Genomic DNA, 23,260 nt, shown 5'->3' on the forward strand with positions numbered 1-23,260 from the left:
CCCAACACAGAGGAGTTTAACCCAACAGAGGGCGTCGACTGGAGCCAGCCTCACACGAGAGATGAATCTTACAGGATTGTTTCCCAGGTAGCTAGAACCATCCCATCCCCTGAGTCCAGACACAGCAACTAAACAGAGTCAGATTGTCCTGGGCACCACAACTGGGACTTGGGGACGCTTTCAGTGGTCTGTACAATGCTTTGAGGAAGAAAGGGGGTTCAAATTGGACCTGCTGAAGATCCTTAGAAACACCTTGAAGTAGAGTGAGGTCACCCTTGGATCAGTGTAACAGGGCACTTTCTCCATCCGGGAGGACAGCCCTGCCCATGGACAACACTGGTATCGTGTCCAGGGCGGACTCAGGAGGGCTGTGATGGAACCAGGATAGAGGGCCAGAGGCCCCGCAGGAGAGCAGAGCTGGGCTCAGCCAGGGCAGACAGACCCCTCCTGGCAGCCTAGGCTCTGCAGCCCACACTACCCCGACAGCTGGCTGAGCCGTGCACAGGAGCCTGTGACCACAGCTGCCCAGTGGGGGATGACAGCGCTGCGCAGGGCCGGTAGCGGCCAGGCTGTGTCCACCCAGGTAACTGTGCAGAGAGAAAACCCGGGCCTGCTCTCCACCTCTTTAGAGCAAGGAGGAGAGCCAGGCTTCAGGTCTCCAGACACGCTCCGCGTCCTCTCCGCACTCTCCAACGTGCACACAGCAGCGTCCCCACCTGGAGACCCTCCTGTGTACTTTAACCCTCCCCAAAGGCCCTACTCATGATCCCTGGAGTCGGCTGTAAATCACCCCCCAAAAGATGCCATGACCGACTCCCGGAGCTGTGGGTGTTACCCACACGGCAGAGAACGACCCCACTGCCTGAGTCGACCTGCCTCCTGGGTTACCCAGGGGGGCCCATATGCAATCAGAGTGGGGCAGAGGCAGTCTTGACCTCATGCAGAGGGGACGCCATTGACCAGAGAGGCAGAGAGACTCCAGAGCTGCAGCTCAGCTAGGGGCACCCCAGGGGGTGGAGGCAGGGAGGCGTCTCCCTTCAGCCTCCAGATGAAGCAGTGACCTCAGACTTTGGCCTCCAGGACTGTGTAAAAACGATGCCCCTGCTGTTTTTAAGCCCCCAAGTCTGCGGTGACTCCTTGCAGCAGACTCAGGAAATGAGCAGACCCCCAAGAGAAAAAATCGGCTTCCCCAGCCCGGAATCAGGTTCCGAGTGTCAACTGGGATGTCAGAGGCACAGTGTGCTGTGACTCTCAGGGGACTGCTTCCCGTGTGGGGGAAAGACCTGAAATTAGGTGGCGGCAGGCCTCCCATCAGTGGGACTTGGGGCCCAGAGCCCTGCTGCTCCCTGGGTGCAGCTGGGGTTCAGGGGGCAGGTTGGGGCACCCAGACGATTCCATACCTTTCCCGGGAACCTCGAATCCAGGCTGCAGGAATGCAGTTCCTCTGGTTCCCAGTCCTGATGGCCTGGGCCTGTCCCACCCAGCACCAAGCTTCCCTGCCCGCCTGCAGTCCTGGTCGAGGGAGCCACAGCCACAGGAAGGAAGCCTCCCAAAGGGTTTCCTATTTCTCCTTCATCTCAGAGTCCTGTTTGGAACCTTTTGCCTACAGGGTGTGCATTAATTTAGGACAGTCGCACAACTGTACTCGCATGCATCACCTGGTCACTGAGCCACGAGGGTGTGATGAGCTGCACTTCACAGATGGGAAACACAGGCACAGAGGGGCTGACTAACTTGCCTGGTAATGCACAGTTCCAAGTCTGGGATTTCAACCCATCGTGAGCTTACCATCTCTGGTCTTGGTTCCCCTCCCCCACAGCTGCCTGGGTGCTGCCCACCGGTGCCCCCTCTAGTCCAGCTGCATTCTGTGTCACTTCCCTACTGTGCCCAAGGAACAATAGGCCCCTCCATCCAGAGTCTCTGCTGTTCAGTGGGCCCAGTAGCAGTGTTTTTTGAGACCTCTGTGAGCCCTGGCCCCACCCCCTTGTGCCACCCGAGCATCTTGGACCACTGCCCCACTGCCGTGAGGCAGCACAGCACCCAGGCCTGGCTTGGAGGGCTGCAGGGTGGAGGGGGATCTGGGTAGTGCTAGAAGGGGCGTTGCCCCAACCCAGGCATCAGCCAATCAGTACAGTGCAGGCCCCTGGGCTTCAGTGATAGGCCCAGAGGTGGGCACCCAGCCCAGGCCTGCCCAATCAGAGACAGCCCTGTGTGGGCCTCAGGGACTCACCTAACCAAGGGGAGGGGAGTGGCAGCAGTCTGGCCTGGGAGGAGAAGGCATGGGTGGTGCCAGCTGCCCAGCCCGACTGACCGCTCTGCTCACCTGGCCAGTGATGCTGGGCTGGTCTCCCCAAACTCAGTCTTCTGCCAGCTGGAGCCAAGCTGGGGCGGGGGAGGGGACTGAGGCCACCAACATCATCTACCTCTCTATGCTGGGTGTGTAAACTGTGTGCCCCTGAAGAGGCCCTGGCCACGTGTGTTCCAGCCCACACTGGACACGGTTCCTGGCTCCTGGAGCTGGACCCATCCCGAGGCACACGATCTGGTTTATGCGGCACCCTGCTGTCCAGGGACAACATTCACCTTTCCTTCAGGACACTTCTCTGGCTCCCCATCCCCACCCCAAGAACAGACCCCTTCATTGGACCCTTGAACATGGGAGGGGTCCTCTAGTCCCTGAGCTTCCTCACCAAAAGAGAAGATGGCCCCTCCCTGAGGAAGTGCCTCTAAGTGCCCACTCCACTCCTGCTCACTGTCCCTGCTCTTTTCCTCGGGAACTTCCGTCACCACCTGGCACTCACCTTTTGGCTGTCTTCACTTGGTTGTCCCACAGCTGCATGGGGACGTCCGCGTCCAGCTGGCAGAGTCTAGAGCCTTCTTTACCGCGTGCTCTCTGAGAACCTAGCCAGTGCCGGGTGCTCATCGGGTCTTCCTTGAATGAATGAAATCTGCATGGGGACTGGCTCCGGGAGCTCTCCTTGCACAATGGCACAGGGACAGGCTCCCAGCTTTCTGCCTTCACAAAGGCTGCCCCTGCTCCACCATCAGCCTGGGCAGCAGGCCTGGGGTGGGGCAGAACTGAAGAGAGAGGCTACAGCCCTGGGCTGCTCCCAGGGGATCAGGACCTCCGGACCTGCCACCTACAGGGAGGGAAGCCTGTCCCCTCCTGGCCCACCTCCTCACCAGTCTGGCAGTACCTCTGTACCTGGCCTGGGGAAGCAGGAAGAGCACTGAGTCAGCAGAGAGGAGGGCCCAGTACTGTGTGTTGGGGGGGGGGGGGAGCAAGGGGGCCTCCACCACAGCCCAGAGCTCAGCACAGTCCTCCCCAGACCAGGTGCCAGACAACACTGGCCAACACAGCAGCGCAAAGTCTACCCAGGTCCAAGCAGTGGGCTTCTCAGAGCCTCTCATATGCAAAGATGCTGTACCAGGGGGCCCATCAGACCCCACAAAGTTTAGGGGAACAAACTGAGTGTGCAGGGGGGGTCAGTTCAGGCCTGCCCTCCTGCCTTCGGTCCAGTCCTAAACAGTCATCGGGTGTGGTTCACCTACTGTCCACCTGGAGAAGCCTACTTTTGGCCCCTGGCTCAGATCTGGGGCTTCTCATAACTCACCCTCAGGGAAGGCGGGGCTAGAACACTGGGCCAGGGGTGGGGACCAGTCTGGACAGCGGTGGGGAAAGCTTAGTGTCCTATGGCCCAACCGCCCCATCTCTGACTGCTCTGTCCCCGGCTACCCTCCCGGGACTTCCCCGGGCACCTACAGCCCTGGCCCGTGTTCCCGTGACCTGGAGGACCTGGCCCTGTCCAGCACTGGGCCGACTGGAGCGCGGGCCTGGGTAGAGATTAACTCTGTGGAGCCAGAGGGCGACCTTCCTCTCCGCCGCGCCCCGCCTCCTCCCGGGGGCGGTCACGGTCCGGGAGGGCCGGGCCGGGGGCGGGGACCAGGGCTGCACCCAGGCGGCCGCGCGCTGGCGCTCAGAGCCTCCGCGGCGCCCTGGGAACGCAGTTAGGACCGGTCTCCGCTGCCCCAGGTCTCGGCGGCCCCAGGTCTCGGCGCCCGAGGTCTCCGCGCCCCAGGTCTCGGCGCCCACCATGCGGCAGAGGTGAGCCCGCCTACGGCCGCGCCCTGCGGTGCGAGGAAGGGAGCGCGGCAGGGCGCGGTGCCCCCGCCCGAAGTGGGGCCGACAGCGCCCCGAAGGCAGCGGTCCCGCGCGTCCCCAGCTCCGGGCGGCTCCCACGGGGCTCGCGGGCCCACCTGCAGGCCCCCGAGGGAAGCGCGGGTACCTGCGGTTGGACGGCAGGGGGCGGCTTGGGCCGGCGGCGGGCACCGGGGCGCGGGCGGGGCGTGGGCGTGCCAGGCGGCCGTGCGCAGGCAGGACGGAGTAGGCTGCGCGCCGAGCGGAGGCGCACCCCGGCGTGGGCACCGCGAGCCGCCATTCTCCGCCGCTCCGCTGATTTCCCAGAAGGAGGGAGGGTGCGACACCCTGTGACACCTCGGAGGCCAGCAAGTGCCCACTGTTTAGTGACGCGGCCTCTCCCCACACACCTGGGATCCCCCCTCCGCGTTAACAGTTCCAAACCAGGGACGGGGGTGCCGCGGACCGCGCAGCAGGGGGCGGTGGGAGCCGGGGCGGCAGCAGCTTCGCAGGGCCTCCGCGGCTCCCAAGCCTTCTTTACTCACTGTCGTGGTGGTCTGGGGGTCTGGGCTGGAAGCCCTGAGGTCTTGCTCTGCGGGGCAGGGAGGTGTGGCCCAGGCCCCTCTCCCTGAGCTCCCCGTGCAGGGCAGCCCAGGACCTCTCCAGACGGCGAATTCACATTTCTGTGACGGAGCCAGGGCCTCCCGTGGGCGGACCCCTGCTCCTGGGAAGGAGAAGCGGAGACCTGCAGCTCACCTGCCTTCCCTCCTTTCTGTTCCAGTCCTGGCCTGTTGTTGCTCCTCCTCAGTGGCCTGCAAGCTGGTGAGTCAGTGCTTAATGCAGGGTGCTCTACCCAGCCAAGCCTTACCCAGCCTCCAGACCTCATGCAGAGCTGTGAGAGCCTCACACCCAGGGCCTCCGGAGGTCCTCACCACCTCCTGCCAGGGTGCTCTGGGCCCCACACCCAGGCTGGCGTGCAGGACAGAAGGCCGTAGAGGACACTGCCTTTCCAAAGGCCGTAGTTCTTTGATTTCATGCTCAGGGTAGGTAGAATGCGGTTCCTAAGAGTCAGGGGCTTCCTGTCCCCCCAGTCTCTCTGTCCCAGGCAGCCTTTCTGAGGTTTGAAAAGAGCCAGAAGCAATGATGTGGCCCTGCAGCAGAGAGCCCAGGCCCCACCAAGCTTCCCAGTCTAAGCCAGGCAGTTAAGTGATGGTGCCAATGGTAGTACCTCTGTATGTCGCGTGAACTTTTCTCACGAGCACAATGACTTTATCATGTCGAGAAAGTGTTCTCTTTTGCATGCCAGATTTTAAAAATAGTGTAGAACAGCCCAGGCACCCTCCCTGGCTTCTCCCAGTGGTGGCTTTGCGTGCCAGCTGTGCCCTGTCAGAGCCAGGTATTGGCCTTGGACAACAGAGCCGGGTGGCTCACCATCCAGCATCTGAGCTGCCACCTGGGCCCCTGGCCCTCCTGGGTGGGGCTTATCAACACATTCCTTTTCTGCTTGAATGTGTCAGGATCAGTGTCTGAGCCTTGTAACCCAGAAGTCTGGGTGACTCCATGGGCTGGGAGTCACCCTCAGAATATCCATCTCGTCTTTGGACTTTGCAGTTATTCAAGCAGAGGACGTCAGGGCCATGGTGGGCAGTGACGTCAAACTCAGCTGCACCTACCCGGGAACAGATCGTTTCGACCTAGACGACCTGTTTGTCTACTGGCAAGTCAGCGAGTCAAACGCAGTGGTGACCTACTACCTCCCCCAGAACAGCTCCACAGGCCTCGAGGACAGCCACTACAAGAACAGGGCACACCTGTCACTGGACAGCATGCAGCAGGGGGACTTCTCCCTGCACCTGCGCAATGTCACCCCCCAGGACGAGCAGAAGTTCAAGTGCCTGGTGTTTAGGAAATCCTTAGAGCTAGGAAGGATCTTGGAAGCCGTGGTCACACTGCACGTGGCAGGTGAGGCTGCAAAGCAGAGCACAGGTCTCACCCAGCCTCGTCCTGGAGAAGGTGCTCCCAGAACCCAGCCAGGGCCCAGCGGCCTGCTCCCTTCAGACTGCTCCTGTCTTGGTTACTGGGTTTCTCCCACCGGTGAGGCAGTGGGTGAAAACTTGGTCAGTTTTAGGACTTCAACCTGAGACCCCCTGGTTTCCCAGAACCCCCAGCCTTGCCAGCTGCCTTGAACTCTTCAGCTCGAGCTAGATTTTTCAAAATGAATTAGAAGACAGTGCTATAAAACACAAAATGAGATGAGAATTTAAGGATTTGGGGGGTTGAATGCAGGGGTGCTTAACCCCTGGCCACAACCCTGAACTCTCTCTATATATATATAAAATTTAGAGACAGTCTCACTGAGTTGCTTTGGGCCTCACTAAGTTGCTGAGGCTGGTTTTGAACTCGTGACCCTCCTGTCTCAGCCTCCCAAACTGCTGGTGTTATAGACATGTGCCACTACGTCCAGCAGAATTCAAGGAAATTTTAAAGATAACCACGGTCAGGGCACAGTTCAGCAAGGAGATGGCAGTGTCACCTGTGAGAAATACTAGATCCAACGAGGGGTCTGAACTGGCCCTAGGTACAGGACACTGCCTGCTAGGCTCAGTGGCTCCCCAGTTGGGTGTCCATGCAGGCCTATGCTGGCAGCTCAGACCACAGCCCTGATCTGGCCGCTCTACCAGGGTGGGCCACAGGGGCCACCTTCCCCGGCCCTGGCCCTTGGCACCTGCACCCTCCTCATCTTGAGGTGCAGAACCTGGCCTTCCTCACCCCCCTTCCCTCCCCTGCAGCCAACTACAGCATGCCGGTGGTCAGCACGCCCAGCCGCCCCTCTGCAGAGCAGGAGCTCACCTTCACCTGCGTGTCTACAGACGGCTACCCGAGGCCCAGCGTGTACTGGATCAACAAGACGGACAACAGCCAGCTGGACAAGGCCCTGCATAACGACACGGTCTCCCTGAACCAGCGGGGCTTGTACGATGTGGTCAGCGTCCTGAGGATCCCTTGGGCGCCCAGCGTGAACGTCGGCTGCTGCATAGAGAATGCGCTTCTGCACCAGAACCTCACAGGGACAGGTGAGGCCTGGGCGGGGGGTTGTGGGGACTGGAGCAAGCCCTACAGGGACCCTGCAGTGGCGTCAGAAAGGTGGCTGAGAGGAAGGAAGGTGAGGGCAGGTGGTTGTGATGGGGAAGCCCAAGGTTTCAGAGCAGAGGACGCTGCCCCGTCCTCCCCAGCTTCAGCTTCACCTGCAGAGCTGCGTGGCCAGCAGGACTGAGGCTCCGGAAGGACTGTGTGACACTTCAGAAGCCACACAACTAGGCAGCAGCTGGCCAGGGTGGAGCCACCCCTGTGCAGCCCCAAGCCCTCTTCCTTGGGCACTGCCCCGAGGCCCCTGAGAAGAATGAGCCCCGCACGGGGAATTGGGCTGGGCCTTGCTGCTGGCCGGGTCCTCCTGAGCTTGGGGTGCAGGCTCTCGCAGTCTGTGTCCCTGTCACCACTGTCAGATGGGGCACAGAAGGTGGAGGTGGGAGATGCGGCAGCCCAGACTCTGTGGGCCCTGCCAGCTGCAGGAAAGGGGTGCCACCAACAGGATCTGCTACGTAACCTGCAGGTTCAGTGGAAGTGGAAACGCAGGTGCATGTCAGAGCAGTGCAGGCCGCTGAGTGGGCCTGGGCTGCCCAGGCCCAAGCTGGTGGAGCGGTCCTGACCACCAGCACCCAGCAGGCTCTTCCTTCCTCCCTCAGAATCTGGCTGCAGCCCTTGGACTCATGCGTACCACCTGGGCCCCCCTGGAGCAGGATGAGGGCAGCACCAAGAGCTTCTGGCCGCTGCCCCCTGCCAGGCAGCCCGGGCAGGTGGAGCCCAGGGTTCGCGCAAGCTCAGTTTCAGCTACACAGTGGGTCATCTGGAGCCTAGCCCGGACCCTGGCATCTGGCAGCAGGACAATGTTTTTTTGTTTTGTTTTGTTTATGGTCCTGGGCATTGAACCCAGGGGTGCTTTGCCACCAAGCCCCATCCCCAGCCCTATTTTGCATTTTATTTAGAGACAGGGGCTCACTGAGTTGCTTAGGGACTCGGTAAGTTGCTGAGACTGGCTTTGAACTCGTGATCTTCCTGCCTCAGCCTCCTGAGCTGCTGGGACTATAGACTGTGTTTTTTAATGTGAGACAGGGTGTTGCCCAGGCTGGCTTCAAGCTTGCCACCCTCCTGCTCAGCCTCTCTAGTCTTTAGGATTATAGGAGTGTGCCACCCCATTAAGACAGTGTTACAAAGCTTCTAGGTGACCCTGAGTCACGTTCAGGGCAACCTGTGGTGGAGGGCATCGTTCTCTGGTGTTGGAGACACATTGGCATCTGTATCCAGCGCCCCTGGATGGCATTGCTGACTTCCTGTGAGAACCACCCTCTGACGGGCCAGGACGGCGGGCAGGGCCTCGTGCACTGCTGACGAAGGCAGACTGGTGGCCAGCGGTTCCATTTCATATCTGCCCAGGACAGGGACTCAGGCGAGTGCCTGTGGACGCCCAGCACGCTTCACAACAGCTACAGGGCCCCAAGCACCCATCACAGATGGCTGGCTGGACACTGTGTGGCCATCACATGACGGAGTGTTACTTAGCTGTAAAAAGGATGAGGTGTGACACAGGCTGCGTGTGGTGAACCCTGAGGACAATGTGCCCGTGGCCAAAGCAGGTCCGCAGAGGCCACACGTGGTATGGTCTGTTCACAGAAAGGACCCAGAGCAGGCGGTGTTCCGTCAGGGGAGTGGAGGGGCCAGGAGTGGGCACAGGGGAAAGCAGGAGGGGCTGCCCGTGGGTACCAGGTTTCCTTGGAAGGCTGCTGCCCCCTGCCGTGAGCACTCGACAGCACTGACCGCCCACTGTGGAAGGGTCCATGGAACGTGAATTTCACCTCCATTTAAGAAGCCCCTCTAGGGCCCTGTGTCAGGGCTGGGCCTGCGGGAGCCCCACTGTAAGGGACAGCTGACCGCCCAGGGCCAGTTCCTGGGAGCACTCCCCTGCAGGGCTCACTCTTAGGGTCTCTCGGGGACCTCCAGCCATGGCTGTTTCTGTCTTCCTCAGAAACCTTCATTGGACCTGAGGCCATGGTGACAGACAGCCCAGCGCGTCCCCACCAGGAGGGGAGTGCCGCCGTCGTCAGCGCCCTTGCCATCCTGCTGGTGATGGTGATAGTGGCTGTGGCCACAGGCTGCCTGTGCAGAACCAGGTGTCCCCGTCGCAGCTATACAGGTGCGCACCAGGCCCAGCTGTCCACTTCCAGGATTCGGAGATGTGGGTTTCATTTAAAAGCTTTACCCAACCCCCAGGAGGTGGGTGAGAGGCTGGCGATCTCTCAGGGGCCGTGTTCCTGATAGGGCCAACCCAAGGGGCAGCCGGGAAGCCGCCCCACTCCCAGCTGCATGGGGAATGACGGATTCCAAGTTAGAGACTGCGATGGGGTTGATTTCTGGGAAGGCTGACTGCGGCCACCAAGTCACTGGCATGGCTGGCTGGCTGGGTCCTGTGCTGCGGGAGGAGAGATCCCGAGGGTGAGATGGAGTCGCAGAAGCTGCAGGCCACAGTACTGCCCCAATGGCCACATAGAGGCCCTGCCTGCTCGCCCAGGAGGGCAGAGGAAGGGGAGATGGTTAGTGGAGCCCAGTATTGGCCCCATGAAAGAGACCCTTGCAGCTGCTTCCAGGGGTTCCGAGTGTGTGGCCACCCGAAACACTTTCCATGCCCACAGTCCCCCTGCTGGCCCAGGCAGGCTGTCACAGCGCCCCTGAGCCAGGACACACATATGCCCTGAAAGAGCATCTTCCCTCAAAAGCAGGGGGCCTGGGAGCCCCTCACCTGGGAGTTCACTCCCTGCCCAGAGCAAGACCTGGGGTAATGTCTGGGCAGAGGGTGGGGCTGCTGTGAGCTTGGGCCTGGGGTCTTTAGAATGCCTGCCCGTCCCGCCACGCCACCTGGGTCTCTCTGACTCCTCCCACAGGTGCAAGGTTCGTGCAGTAGGAGGAAGAACCCACAGGTGAGTTGCCCCCAGAGAACACAGTTCGAGGGACCGCCAGGCGGGCATGGCTGGGGCACCTTCACGCACTCAGAACCTCAGTTGTTTGCCCTAGCGCCTGATGGTCCTGGAAAGGCGGGGACCTCAGCGCCAGGACCTGTCCCTGAGTGTGCTTCCTGACGCCACACAGGACAGAAACTTCCAAACTACACACAGGCAGGGTCCAGCCAATGACCCTGGGTCTTCCCTACCCCCTGGACTGCCTGGAGTATATGTGTCCCTGGCCCCTCCCTAGCTGGGACTGTGGCCTGCAGGCAGCTCTGTGGCCCTGGACCTGGTGGCCCTGGTCTCAGGAGCAGCAGTACAGGTGGATTCCCAGCTTAGGAAGAGCATGGTGTCGTGGGCCGCAGCCCCAGGCAGGAGCTTGGACCAGGGTCCAGGGGCTCTGCCTGAGGTGGTGGCTGCATGTCTCCTTACCTGGGTCTCTTACCCAGGGCCCAGGGGCCTGAGCTGTGTGATGGCTGGCTCTGCAGGGAACCCCAGGCTGTGCCGAGCAACTCCAGGTCATCTTGGAACAGAACTTGCCAGAACTCTAAGGCCACTCGTGGTGTGAGCTGCCTCCTGAAGCAGCCGCCCTCAGTTTCCAGGGTCTTCCTGGGTCCTGGGGAGATGGGTCTCTTTGCCTTCAGGATGAGAAGGAAGGCTGGGCCCGGGCTGGTGGCAGGGTGCCTGCCTGGCTCGTGAGAAGCCCTGGGTTCTGTCCCCAGCACTGCGAGAAACCAGCGGAGGTGCCAGCGGCTCACGTCACTCTCTTCTCTTTCCCTCCAAGACCATGTTTGACAGGAATTCACTGCCCAGGACGGGGACAGGGCTTCTATGAGGTGCCACTGGGTGGACATCATACACAGCTTGGTGACAAAGGGGACAGTGAGCCACCTGCCCATGTTGTCTGCAAGGACAGGATCCACCTGGCCAGGAGGGGCCCAAGAGGCTGACCCTGGGGAGACGCCTCAGTCACTGCCCCACCCGGAGCGAGGTCCTTCCCAACAGGGCAGCAGCACAAGTGCCCAGGAGCCCGCTGAGCCTCTGCGCTTCAGCACCAGGCTCCTCCCAAACCAGGAACCAGGCACAGGCCTCGCGGGGCACAGGGGTTCCTGAGAGCCAAGGAGGAACGCGCACCTGCCCTTCCAGGATGACCTCTGTGACCGCCGGAGCACTGAGGGTGTTTGCAGGAGACCTGACCCAGGGCCTACCAGCTGCCGCCCTGCCAGGAGCTCCTGCGTAGTGTGCGTTGTGTGTGCACACCTGTGTGTGTGGGTGCGGGAAGTGGCCATGCCAGAAGCCCCGGGAGACCCTCCGGACTTCGCTCTCCTCTGGGATCCCTGCGGAAAGAACACTGGATCTTGCCTGTTTTGTCAAAGGCGCCATCGTCCTCCTCAAGAGACACGTGTGGGATTTTGCCCAAAGGTGGTGTGCTCCAGGGCCTCCGGGACCTGTCGCTACGCAGGGTACAGGGACCTGTCCCTCTCCCCTCTCCACTCAGCACTAAAAACACACGAGCAGCAGATGTGGGCTGCACCCCAGTGACCGTCAGAGCCCTGCAGGAGGGGCTGTCCAGTGGAGGCCAAGGTCCCCAGCCAGCCACGAGGTCTGTCACATTCCAGCAGCAATTCCCTCGGAGTTCCCCCGCCTCCCCGGAAGACTCCACAGTGTGAGGCCTCCTGTCCAGTGCCAGTTTCTGCAGCCCGACAGGCCACTCCACGACAGGCATCAGCCCTGGCCAAGCCTCCCAGGGCAGCCTCCGTGTGGCTGTCCAGAATGGATACAGCAGGCCGCTGTTGCCGGGGGCCTGGGGGCACACCTGTGTGTGTGTGTGCACTTCCAGGTGAGCCAGGCATGCACCATCCAGGGAGAGGCATGGCTTCCCCTGAGACACAGGTCTGACCCCTGGCTGTGGGCAAATGCCCGCCCTCCTCCTGCCCAGAGCCCCCCAACAGCCCCCGTGGTCACGTCCACGGTCGCTGGGTGCCAACAGGTGTGTGAGGGGTGCACTTCTCACCCAGGGAGAACAAGACCTCACACTTGTGAGAACTAGGGTTTTTCTGTCCCCACCCCACCCCCTGGTGCTCACAGGCCTGTCACAGAGCATGGTGACGGAGCCACCCACACTTCACCAGGAGCCTTAGGGAGTGTGTGTCCACTGTGAGAGAATAAGGTAGCCGGGTGCGGTGGGACGCCTTGAGCTCCATGACTCGGAGGCTGAAGCAGGAGGATCCCAAGTTCCAGGCCAGCAACTTAGTGAGACCCTCTCTCAAAATGAAATAAAACGGGCTGGGGTGCAGCTCGGGGCAGAGCCCCTGCCCAGTATTGCAAAAAGAGGTGACGATGTCTTCATTATGGCAGGTCGACTCCGGGCTGAAGCACAGAGCTGCTGGGGGTGGAAGGGCTGTGGGGAGCTGGGCCAGTGCCCGTGCGTGACGGAGGGCTCTGGGGAAGATGCCCGGGAAGCTGGGCCTCTCTGCAGCCTTGAGCCCCGCTGGCCTGTCCTGAAGGAAACCCTGGGCGTCCCTAGAGAGGCTTGAGGGCCAGGGACAGGTGGTGACGGTCAGCAGGCAAGCTGGGCCCCGATGGCTGCTCTCGCCCGAGCCTCTGAATTCTGCCTGGACCCTGGGCTCTGGGCAGAGTGGTCATCGTCTCCCTGCTGCCCGCAGGCCCTGCCACCTGAGCCCTCCCTCTCCTCTCATCTTCCGAGGGCTGCCCCTGGGTGTCTGGGGATGGCCTAGCACTCTGTGGGAGGCCACTGGCCACCCTTGCCCCTCCCGGCCTCAACATGGCTGTTAGCGCCTCGTCTGGGGTCGCCAGGCTGGTCCCGGTGCCCTGACCTCCAGAAACTCCACACCAGGGAGGCAAGGTGCCAGCTGTGCCCTCGCCCACAGCGTTTGTCAGCCCAGCTGTCTTGAATCTGGGCAGAGCTGGCCTTGTGTCCCTGTCACTGCTCCAAGGGCCTGGCCCCTGCACTGTGGCTCTGCTCCAGGGGACAGTGGGTGGTCGCACAGGGGATGTCGCTGGCCTCTGAGGAGCAGCAGCCGGGGTGCAGCCCGACTGTCTCTGACAGCACAGTCCCTGTTCCCCGGGTCTCCTTGCCGTGGTGGGCAGGGCAGGAGGGCCCTGCGGCCTCAGGGGCCTGGTGGAGAGGACCTGCCACAGCCAGCGCTGGGGCTGGGGAGGTGGCATGGTTAACAGCCGAGCACAGGCAACGTCCTGGGTCAGGGGGCCACCTGACCCCCTGCCTGGAACCTGGAGCCTGGGCCCCTGGCATCATCGCGTGGAGCTCAGAAAGAAGCTGGCCCCGGGGCCCTCCGCTGCCCTCTACCTTGGAAAGCCCCACCCCTGGAGGACGTCCGTGGTTCCTGCGCCAGCAGCACTGCCCTGCACGCAGTAGGGGTGCAGAAGCACACAGTAGGAAGGTGGCGCCGTGGCTGGCCAGGGTGGTCCAGCCCAGGGCAAGACGGAGCAAGCCCTGATGGCCCTGAGTGTGCACCACACCAGTGTCATGAAGCAGGGTTCCTGGAGCTGGGTGCAGGCACAGAGGCCGCACCCCGGAGAGCAGCCGTGGTTCTGGTACACTGGCCAGGCCTGGCACCTCAAGAGAGGGCTCTGCCCCTCCTGACTCTGCCCATAGGTGGGCTGGGACTCCTGCAGTTGGCTCCCTTGGGATCGCTCTGGGCCTGCTTTATCTCCCTCCAGCCGTCCTTCAACAAGAGGGCTGCTAAAGAGGAGGCAGCTGCGCTGCTGGATTAGGGAGTGACCTTGTCCTGGTACCCACCCCGGCCACCTGCATCAGCCAGCAATGCCAGGAGCCGAGGGTTGTGGCCTTTTGAGGAATTCTGGTCAGCACTGTGCCAACTCCAAGGGTCAGAAATCCCTGCTGCCCTGCCCCTTGGGAGCTCTCAAATCCTGGGGTCCCTGGGGTGGCTGTGGAGGTGCCCCTGCTGGCCGCCTCCTGGACAGTCTTCCAGTGGCCCTGTCTTCATCTGGGGAGTGACGACTGGGCTCTCGTGAGAAGGTGTGGTGGAGAATGACCCCACGTCCCAGGGGAGGTGGGTCTGTGGTACGAGAATCCAGCAGCTGCTTCTCCAGGTCAGCTTGTCTTCAGTGCCACGGGCGGGCCAAGTCCTGGGAGGGGGTTCTCCTGCCACCATCCCCCTTGGAGGGGACAGTGCTCACCCTGGGGAGGCCTCCTGCAGCGCCAGCCTCCACCTGAGGACATGAACCACGGTGCAGAGTTGTGAGGAGATTTCTCTGATCCCAGGGAGGATGGACGTGGCCAGCTGAGGTTCAGAGGAAAGTCGCTGCGGGAGAAGCACAGGCCGCGAGGCCCTGCTAGACAAGCGCTGGCCATGAAGGGCACGCAACATGAGGGGTGTGGTGGTGCTGGGGACTGCCCGGAAGCCCGTGCGAGACTGGGCAGGTGGCAGGGGCGGGACCCCCGGGTTACCCCATAGGACCTGCTGGGTGGGCGCTGCAGGCAGGTGGGGTCCTGGAGAGTCCCTGGAGTGTGCTCTGGGGTTTGTATTTTGTCCCTGGTGGGCAGAGCGCTCTGTCCCCTGTGGCCATGTCCTGAGCTGCTGTCCTCCACCACACCCTCTGCCACGAGGCCAGGCCCAAAGCCGTGGAGTCAGCCGACCACGGACGACCTCTGACTCTGTGAGCCAAGATGGGTCTCCCTCCTCCCAGTGTTCTCCTGGGCCTTGGGTCACAGTGACGAAGAAGCCAGCTGAAACAGGTGGCATCCAGGCGCCGTGGCCCACGCCTGTGACCCCAGCCGCTCTGGAGGCTGAGGCAGGATGGCGAGTTCAAAGCCAGCCTCAGCAACTTAGTGAGGCAACTTAGTGTGGCCCTACTCAGAACTGAAAAGGGCCAGGGGCAGGGACATAGCTCAGGGTGAAGTACCCCGAGGTTTACTTCCCAGGATCAATAATCAGCCAATCAATCTGTTATGGTTTGATGTGAGGGGTCCCTCAAAAGCTCGTGTGTGAAACACGTGGCAGGGTCTGGCGGAGAAATGACTGGGCTGTGGGCCTGACCCCACCACTGATTGGTCCCTGATGGGATTCGCTGAGTGGTCACTGGAGGCAGGGGGTGTGGCTGCAGGAGGAGGGCCCTGGGGGGCCATGGGGTATAGATCGGAGCCTGTCTCTGCTCCTGATCATCATGTGAGCCCCTTCCCTCCACCTCACTCTGCGGCCACGATGTCCCCCTCATCTTGAGCCCCACGGAATGGAGCCTGCTGTCTGTGGACGGAGACTTCTGAAACCCTGAGCCCCTAAATGGGCCTTTCCTCCTCCACAACTGCTCTTGTCAGGTCTTTTGGTCACAGCAGCAAAAACTGACCAGACACGATCAGCAGGAAACAGCTGGGGAATACCGCGTGCAGCAGGCTCCCCGGCTCTGCCCCCGGCTAGGCTCTGGCCTCGGATCCAGAGGGCCCATCCAGCCCCGTCCAGCCCTGCTCTGCCGGACGCCACCACCTCCCACCCACGGCCATCCACCCCCACAGCCCCACACCAGCAACAGCAAGGAGCCTTGGGGCCACCTGCACCCCAGCCACAGAGGTCAGCAGCCTGGCCCAGAGGGAGAGTCTCTGATGCAGACTTGATTGCAGACCGCAGAGCCTAGACGTTAGAGCCCCTGGTAGACTTCAGAGAAAAGGTCACTCTGGAAATTAGACCAACTGTCAAAGCAACATGGACTCAAGGAGGACAGGGCCTTGATTTGACCGTCCCTCCACTCTTGTCAGTGAAGTAGGACGTCAGGACAGACGCCCGTACCTGGCGCCCTAGGAATCAGGCTCCAGGAGGAGCCCCTGGGGGAGGGTGGGTGTGTGGGGAGGAGCCCCTGGGGGGAGGGTGGGTGTGTGGGGAGGAGCCCCTGGGGGAGGGCGGTGTGCTGCGGGGCCCTGGAGGCCCAGAGCCAGGGGGCTTCCGTGGTTGGGACTGTGAGCTGCACTCCAAGGGCCACAAGGCAGGGGTGTGCTGTGTCGGGTCTTTGACCCTGGGCTGCTACGGCAACCACCCAAGACCAGGACTACCAGGTTGGTGGCTCTGGTGGACTGGGCCATAGCTCTGGAGGTCCAGGTCTGGCTGCTGTGACCACCTGCTATGGGAGAGAGGGTCACTCGATGCTACTGTGTTGTTGTGTGAGACTGGGGACTTTCCCAGGGTGCCCTCCCCCACTGCTGCCTCGCAAGGTCACACCAGGCCGTCGGCACAGGGTGCAGCACCTCAGACTTCCAGTGGCGCCACGGTCTCCACCTGCGGGTTCATCAAGTCCTGGCAGGCTGGGCTTTCGCTTTGATGAATGCTTAGCCTCTCTGTGCGCTTTCTGGTAAAACTACCTCATTTGAAAGGAAAGAAAGGCTTCCCCAGGATCATGGCGCCAGGTTTAGGAAGAGGGGAACCGTGTCCAGGTCTTTACCTGAATTTGTCCTCTGCGGGGACCAGGAGGGAAGGGGACAGAGTGGGTGTGTGGAGTGCAGCTGGGCCCTGGAACACCAGGCCTGGAGCTTCCTGTGGGCAGCCGGAGCACACGGCCGGGGACGGCTGGCAGGGCGCCACTCCTGACGGAGTAAGGGCCTGCTGAGCTCCCTGGGGCAGCAGGAGCCCCCGAAGGCACACTGAAGAGCCGTCAGTCACGGAGGCCGGGCTGGGGCAGGGCCAAGGCTTGGGTCACAGGGAGGCCACCAGGCCCTGTGTAGGGAGTTGGCTTGGGTTTCTCATGATGAAGAGTCAGGACTGAAGTCCAGGACCATGAGCGTGGCACCTGCCTGGCGTTTCACATGGGTCTGCTCCAGGCAGGCCGCTGGCCTCGTCCTCGGCACAGCTGGGCTGTCCACTCAGGAACGTGTGCCAACCAATCTGCCTGTGGGGCAGGGTCCTGGGCTGGGGGAATGTGGTCCTGGGCCTCCGGGTGGCAGAGGCTGCTCTGCAGTGGGCCTTACCCCTGGTGGACATTCATGTGGACCAGAGTGGTCCTTGACAAGCACCCACCAGCCGCCCCGTGGAGAACCGCGACAGAACCCGACCTCTAAGAGGAAAAAGCAGCAGACATTTAGTTAGGATGACGTCCTGACTTCCTGTCTGCCTTAGGAGCCTAAAAGAGGAACCGACACTGTCTTACCCAAGCAGCCGTCACCCCAGGACCCCGTGGAGAAGGTTCCACGGAGGGCCCCAAAGCCAGCAGAGGGGGAGACAGGCAAGCCCTAGGCCCCGCACGCAGGGACAGGGACCCACGACCCCAAGAGGAAGAGGCCCCTCCGTGCAGACCAGGCAGGGCCACACTGACCAGCTCAGAGAGGGCCCCAGAGGGGGTGCTACAAAGTGACGGTGGCTATGGAGGTTGATGGGGCCGAGCAGTGGCCACGTTCCCAGCCCCCTGCTGTCTCTGCATCCCTTGCTGAGGTCTGCAGAGGACAGATGCCCTGGGGCTGCCCACACAGGCCCAAGGGATGGCCTGTCCAGGAGGTGCAGCCACATTCTGGGCTGTGGGGGAGACACCGCTTCCCAGGACGGGTTGGCGGGTCAGCCTGTCCGTAGGGTCACCTACAGACCGTGTGCATTAGCAAGCAGGCCGCCAGCCAGTGCCCAGGCAGAGCTGCCCAGTGGGTTAAGGTTTAGATGAGACCATGGCCCGTCACAGGATGTGGCTGAGTCAGTCAGACTGGATTTTTAATTGTTTGTATCAAATTCAGAAAAGCCTGCAGCCCCACGACGGCGGGGCCAGCGATCCCCCTGATGTCCACAGACCCACCATGATCTCCCTTCTCACAAGAGACGGAGCTACTCAGGTAAGAAGGACCTTCGAGAACTGTGCCCAGGCCTGCCCTTGGCCTGGGCGGAGGAGGGAGGACTGAGCGTTCAGCTCACGCCCCAGCAGGCAGCTGTGCCCCTGGGCAGGCGACCCCTCCTCCCCATGCAGTCTGACGGCTCTGTCCCTGTGGATGCCCCAGCCTCCTCCATTGAGCCTCCAGGTCTTCAGCCACACGCCAACCTGGGCATTTGGTTTGCATGGCATGGTGGCGGGTCCTGTCCTGCAGGCTGGGAGGCACAGAGGTGTGGCACCAGGGCCACTACTCCACCCATGCCCCGTGGCACAGTGGGGTCAGTCCTTTCTGAGGGATCCACACCTGGCCTCTCCCTGCTAGGTCTACCTGCTGCTCGGCCTGGCTCCAGGTGCCGCCAGCTCTGAGCAGGAGAAATTGCCAGGACACACTGGGGTCATTTCAGGACGACCTGGGGGCTTAGCAAAGCTTCACCCCTGCACAATACTGAAGGTCCCGAGTGAGACCCGGGCATTGGGAGTGGGTACGCTGTGCCCACTCCTGGCAGACCCAGAACAGTGACCATGTGGGCTGGGCTTCCCACGATGAGCGTAGGCCCACCCCTGAATTTACTGACCAGAAGTGAGTTCGCCTGACCCGTTTGTGACCCAAAGCAGGAACCGAATCCGGTCAGACCAGAGCTCGGTGAGAGTGTGAGACCAGCGCGGCCAGAGTCCTGCCATGCTCAGCCTGCGCCTGTGCCTGCGCCTGCTACAAACCAGGTGTGCTCTCCCCGTGTCTCCTTGTCCTGCCCTGCCCGGAGCCCGAGCAGTGACACGGAGACACCGTGTGTTCCTGAAACAGCTGGCAGCTCACAAATTCAGTACAGGACCGTGGGGAGTGGCCCACAGCGGCTGGCAGACCCGCAGACCCTGCAAGCAGGGTGCAGTGTTAGGTTGGGTTTGGAGAGCAGGGTCCAGCGCAGGCTGCACCCTGGCCTTGAGGCCCAACTCTGAGCCCTGGACCTCTCCAGGTCACCTGAGTAAGTCCTGCCCCATGGAACGCTGTCTGTCCAGAGTCCCCAGCACAAGGCGGCTGAGGGCATTTTCCGTGAACAGCAAACTTTCCATGGGGCCGTGGCTTATTGGCAAGGTCTGCGAAGGAGGGGTCCACATCCATGGGATTTTTTTTTTTTATTTTTTTTTTGGTACTGGGGATTGAACCCAGGGTGCTTTACTACTAAGCTACGTCCCCAACCCTTATTTGTTTTTAATTTACAGACAGGGTCTCACTAATTTCATCAGGGGCTCACGGAGTTGCTGAAGCTGGCCCAGCCTCCCAGGCCACTGGGTAACAGGCGTGCACCACTGCGCCTGGCAGTCTCTGTGTTAGCGGCTGTTGAGTGACTATTTTCCAAATGCTCCCCAAAGCTGTGCCGCATCAGCCAGCCTCCAAGAGCTCCCTGGCCTTGTGCAGTCCCCTGGGGGAACTGCCAGAGCCTAGCAGCCCTCAGCTCTGGACATGTAAATCTTGTGGCTTGGATCACATGGCTCCTTTTAACAAAGAGAATTTCGCCTGGTTGGTTAAAACACTTTTTTAATGGTGTCTATTGTCAACACTGTCATCTGGGGCCCCCACATTGGTCGTATGGGCCCAGGACCAGGCACACCTCCCTTCTCTGAGCGTCCTGCCGTGGCACCTGACCGCCCCTCGTTGGGCAGTGCCCCTTGCTCTGCAGCCATTCATCATGCAGCGCTCAGCCCTCGCTCAGAATGCCGAGCAGGCGGCAGGGGCAGGTCGAGCCAGGCAGCAGTCAGTCACACCAGGTGCTGTTGGGGACCAGGCTCTGAAAGAGGACAGACAGCTGGCGGGCTGGGGGCTGGTCCCCCGCATCCCTCCTTCATTCACTCACGCCCCGTCTGGGGTTGGGAACACAGGTGACGGCAGTATCCACACTCCTCGCCTGCAAGAGAGAAGGGCATGGCATGTCAGACGTCGTCACCAGAAGAGGTGGCCCTGGGGGGTGATGAGACACTGGAATGTTCCTCCCCAGAGCAGGGCAGGCCCGTGGAGGGTGGGAGGGCAGCCAGGGCAAAGTCTCCCATGGCAGGCAGGAACATGGGCCCATCCACCATGTCCCAGATGGGGCCAGGGACTCCTCCTAAGGTCTGTGGCCAGTGATGGACGGAGCTGGAGAAGGTCATGCTGAGTGAGATAAGCCAGACCCAGAGAGTCAAGGCCAGGCAGAAGGCTGACCAGGGAAGGGGAGAGTGGGCAGAGCGGCACAGAGGGGAGATCATGGGACAGAGGGAGGTGGAGGGCAGGGGAGGGGAGGAGATGCAGAGGACCGTGACAAGACCTGGCTGTGCACGTGTAGACGCCCTCCCTCATGCACATCTGCAAAGCACCGACCAAAGCAAATACGTAAACGAGCGGAAGGGAGAAATCTCAACCTCCCTGAATCGATGGAGGTGCCCATTACCAAGGAATGCTCCTTCCTCTCCTCTACTTCCTGTGGGAGGGGGGTGCACCTGGAGACGCTCTTTCTCCAGGTGAGGATGCTGCCGTGGGCTGCCAGGCCCTGGCTCCTGCGGGCCTCGCCCCACCCGCGGACTTGTCTGCACAGGTCTCACTTCCCAGGCCACACGGGCACCAAGGGTGTATCCTGGAAGGGTGTTGGCCAAGGGACAGGGTGCCAGGCAAGCGGAGCCCTGCTGTCCTGAGGAGCAGCCTGGGGGCAGGATCCTCTCCTGAAGTGACCACTACTCCCAGCCAGTGGGCGAGCCCAGGGCTCCGTTCTTAGTGGTCTGAGACCTGCCAGCTGCGGGCTGTGGGTAACTGCCACCAGTGTGGGCAGAGGCCTGGGCTCTGAGTCATGCCCGTTTCCCCTGGAGGTGAGTGGGTGGCTGACCCTGCAGGTGGAACAGGATGGGGAACCTTCTTCCCCGATCTCCTGACTCCTGAGTGGTCGGACACAACTCCAGATGACCTGCCAGAGTGTCCGTCCTGGGAAGCACGGGTGTGTAGGAGGGCTTCTGCACGCCCGGCCTCCCACGGCTGGGCCTCCTCTACAGCCGGCCTCCACTACCCACCCCATCTTGAGGATCCCGGCTGCCTTCCTCATTCCCAGTCCTCTGCTGCCACCTCTTCAGGATGGGGTCCTCGTCACCTGCCTGCTCCAGCCTCAGGTCAGCTGCCCAAGGTGGGCCCTCGCCCATCTCCCTTCCTCAGTCCAGCTGTGCATGGCCCATCCCAAACCCTCCAGGACCATTCTTGGCAGGACAAGGCCAGTCTGTCAAGGTCATCCAACTGGCCCATGCCCACTGCTCCCTCCTGGCCCCTCCGGACCCTCCCTTCTCCCTCTCTGGCTCTCTGAGAGGCCCTGTTCTGGCCCTTCTCTGTCCATTCACCAGCCTTGGTGGCCCCTCCTCTCAGGCACCCACCCAGCTCCCAGGGCCTCAGGCCCCTTGAAGCCCTTGTCTCCAGCAAACCTGCCCTGAGGCCCCAGCCCTTCCATGCCCGAGGCTCGGGGTCAGGACCCAGGGCCTCTGCAGGAGGTCCAGCCAGCAGGGAGCCCCATGAGTCTCCAGCCTGACATCCTTCAGGTCCTCAGGGCTAGCAGGTGTGGTGCGGAGCTGGACGTGCACCCTGATGTGGTCACTAGCACCGTGTCCCCTGGGGTCCGTCCTTAAACTCCAGGAGCAAGCCTGGGCATCCCAGGACAGGAGGGCAGGAGTCGGAGCAGGGATGGAGGAGGGGCACAGAGGACAAGAGCATGCAGGTATGAGCAGCGTCCCCACTGCCGCTGGACTGGAGTGACAACGTGGAGTGTCTCTGGAGTTTGCCAAGTATCCTCTGGAATTCAAAGTCACCAGAGGTGAGAAGCCCTGGTCTGAGCCATGCCTCTGTGTCCCTGGATGCATTCTGTGCCTGAGCCCTCTGTCCCCAGGCTGCAGGTGGTGGCTGTTCTACATGTGGCCTGGCTACCGTTGCCTCCCAAGCCTAAGCCTGACAAAGGACAGGAGGAGTGACACCTCCGCGGCCACAGCTCCCTGCTCAGAGAGCCCCATCTGCCCCATGCTTTCCTGGGGGTGAAGAAGCCCCACTGTGGAGACGCCCCCAGAAGAGCGGAGCGGGCAGGTGTGTGGCCGGCTCAGGGGAAACAGCAGCCACAGCACAGATGCTTGGCCAGCCACCCGCACACTGTTTTAGGCCACCCCCTGCAGGTTCAGGGGTGCTGGGCTCAGAGCAGCAACTGCTAGATATTTGGGTGGCCAGTCCCTTTCTGACCAGGATGCTCGGTGGGCTTCGGGAGGCAGGGGTCAGGGTGAGCAACTGCTCATCGGCCTCAGGACACCAGGCCTGCAGCTGAAGGATGACCGAGGCAGTCAGTTGGACATCCTGAGACAGGCGTCCTCGAGAGGAAAGGGCACAACCCCGGGCACCGAGGCGCCTGCAGGGCCCCCCCAGCCCAGCCTGTCACTTGGACCCTAGAATGGTGACTGCTGTTGTTGCTGTTGCTGGTGCGAAGGGGCGGGGGCTGGCTGTGGGCGTGAGGATGTGCAGGCTGGCACAAGGCCGGGGGCTGGGATGACCAGCTACAGGGGGCAGAGCCTCGGCTGGCCACTGCCCAGGACTACAGCCAATAGGGAAACAGGGGGCAGCCATGGCGCAGGGTAAACTCACAGCCACATCCTGAAGGGACTCGGACTGACCCCCATTTGCAGTGGCCTTCCGGTGCCGGCACCGCTGTTTCCTGAGCTACCCGTGTGTGTCTCCTCCACAGGCCGCACATCCGGGGCCCCCAGACCAGAACCCGCCTGCTCACAGTTCCCTTTTGGTTTAACGCTGACGCGCCTTGTGGGACCTGAGCCTGTTCCTCTGCGAGCACTTTGGCTTGTTGACTTTGTGAAATCATGAGTAAGTAGGACTGGGCAGGGGCGCAGATCTGCTCCAAGGGGCCGCCTCATACCCAGGAGCGTTCACGGTCCCAAGTCACGCATGCTCAGAGGTGGCCTGTGAAGGGATCAAGTCATGACTGTCACACAGAGAGAAGAGGATGGCACGTGTTTGGGGGGAAATCGGTCAGATGTTGGCGAGGTCAAGGGAGAAGGAAAAGGCACGAGCGTACGTGGAGCAATGGCCCTTCAGGGACGGGGTGCCTGCTCACGTTGGGGTCCCCGCTGCCCCCCACGCCCTCCTGCTCGGAGGCCGCCATGGCGTGGTGTGCTGCACTGCCGGGACCTGTCCTGTGCCCCTGTGTCCTCTGCAGCTGCCACTGCCCACGACGTGCCC

The 23,260-nt window shown here is 61.9% G+C and overlaps 1 protein-coding gene across 1 annotated transcript; it reads left to right on the top strand.

The window, feature by feature from the left end:
- The first annotated feature begins 3,999 nt into the window (after positions 1-3,999).
- On the top strand, positions 4,000-12,444 carry Icoslg (inducible T cell costimulator ligand). Its single transcript, XM_076868033.2, has 7 exons — positions 4,000-4,105; positions 4,920-4,960; positions 5,750-6,100; positions 6,928-7,212; positions 9,219-9,386; positions 10,132-10,167; positions 10,976-12,444. The coding sequence occupies exons 1-6, from the start codon at positions 4,095-4,097 to the stop codon at positions 10,149-10,151; spliced, it is 876 nt and encodes a 291-aa protein (XP_076724148.1). The 5' UTR covers positions 4,000-4,094; the 3' UTR covers positions 10,152-10,167; positions 10,976-12,444.
- The last annotated feature ends 10,816 nt before the right edge of the window (positions 12,445-23,260 follow it).

Source organism: Callospermophilus lateralis, chromosome 10 (assembly GCF_048772815.1).
Source record: "Callospermophilus lateralis isolate mCalLat2 chromosome 10, mCalLat2.hap1, whole genome shotgun sequence".
Lineage (NCBI taxonomy): Eukaryota > Metazoa > Chordata > Mammalia > Rodentia > Sciuridae > Callospermophilus > Callospermophilus lateralis.

Coding starts and splice junctions, on each gene's coding strand:
- Icoslg (XM_076868033.2), top strand. Junction 6,101..6,927: donor GGTCACACTGCACGTGGCAG/GTGAGGCTGCAA, acceptor CCTCCCCTGCAG/CCAACTACAGCATGCCGGTG. Junction 7,213..9,218: donor CCAGAACCTCACAGGGACAG/GTGAGGCCTGGG, acceptor TGTCTTCCTCAG/AAACCTTCATTGGACCTGAG.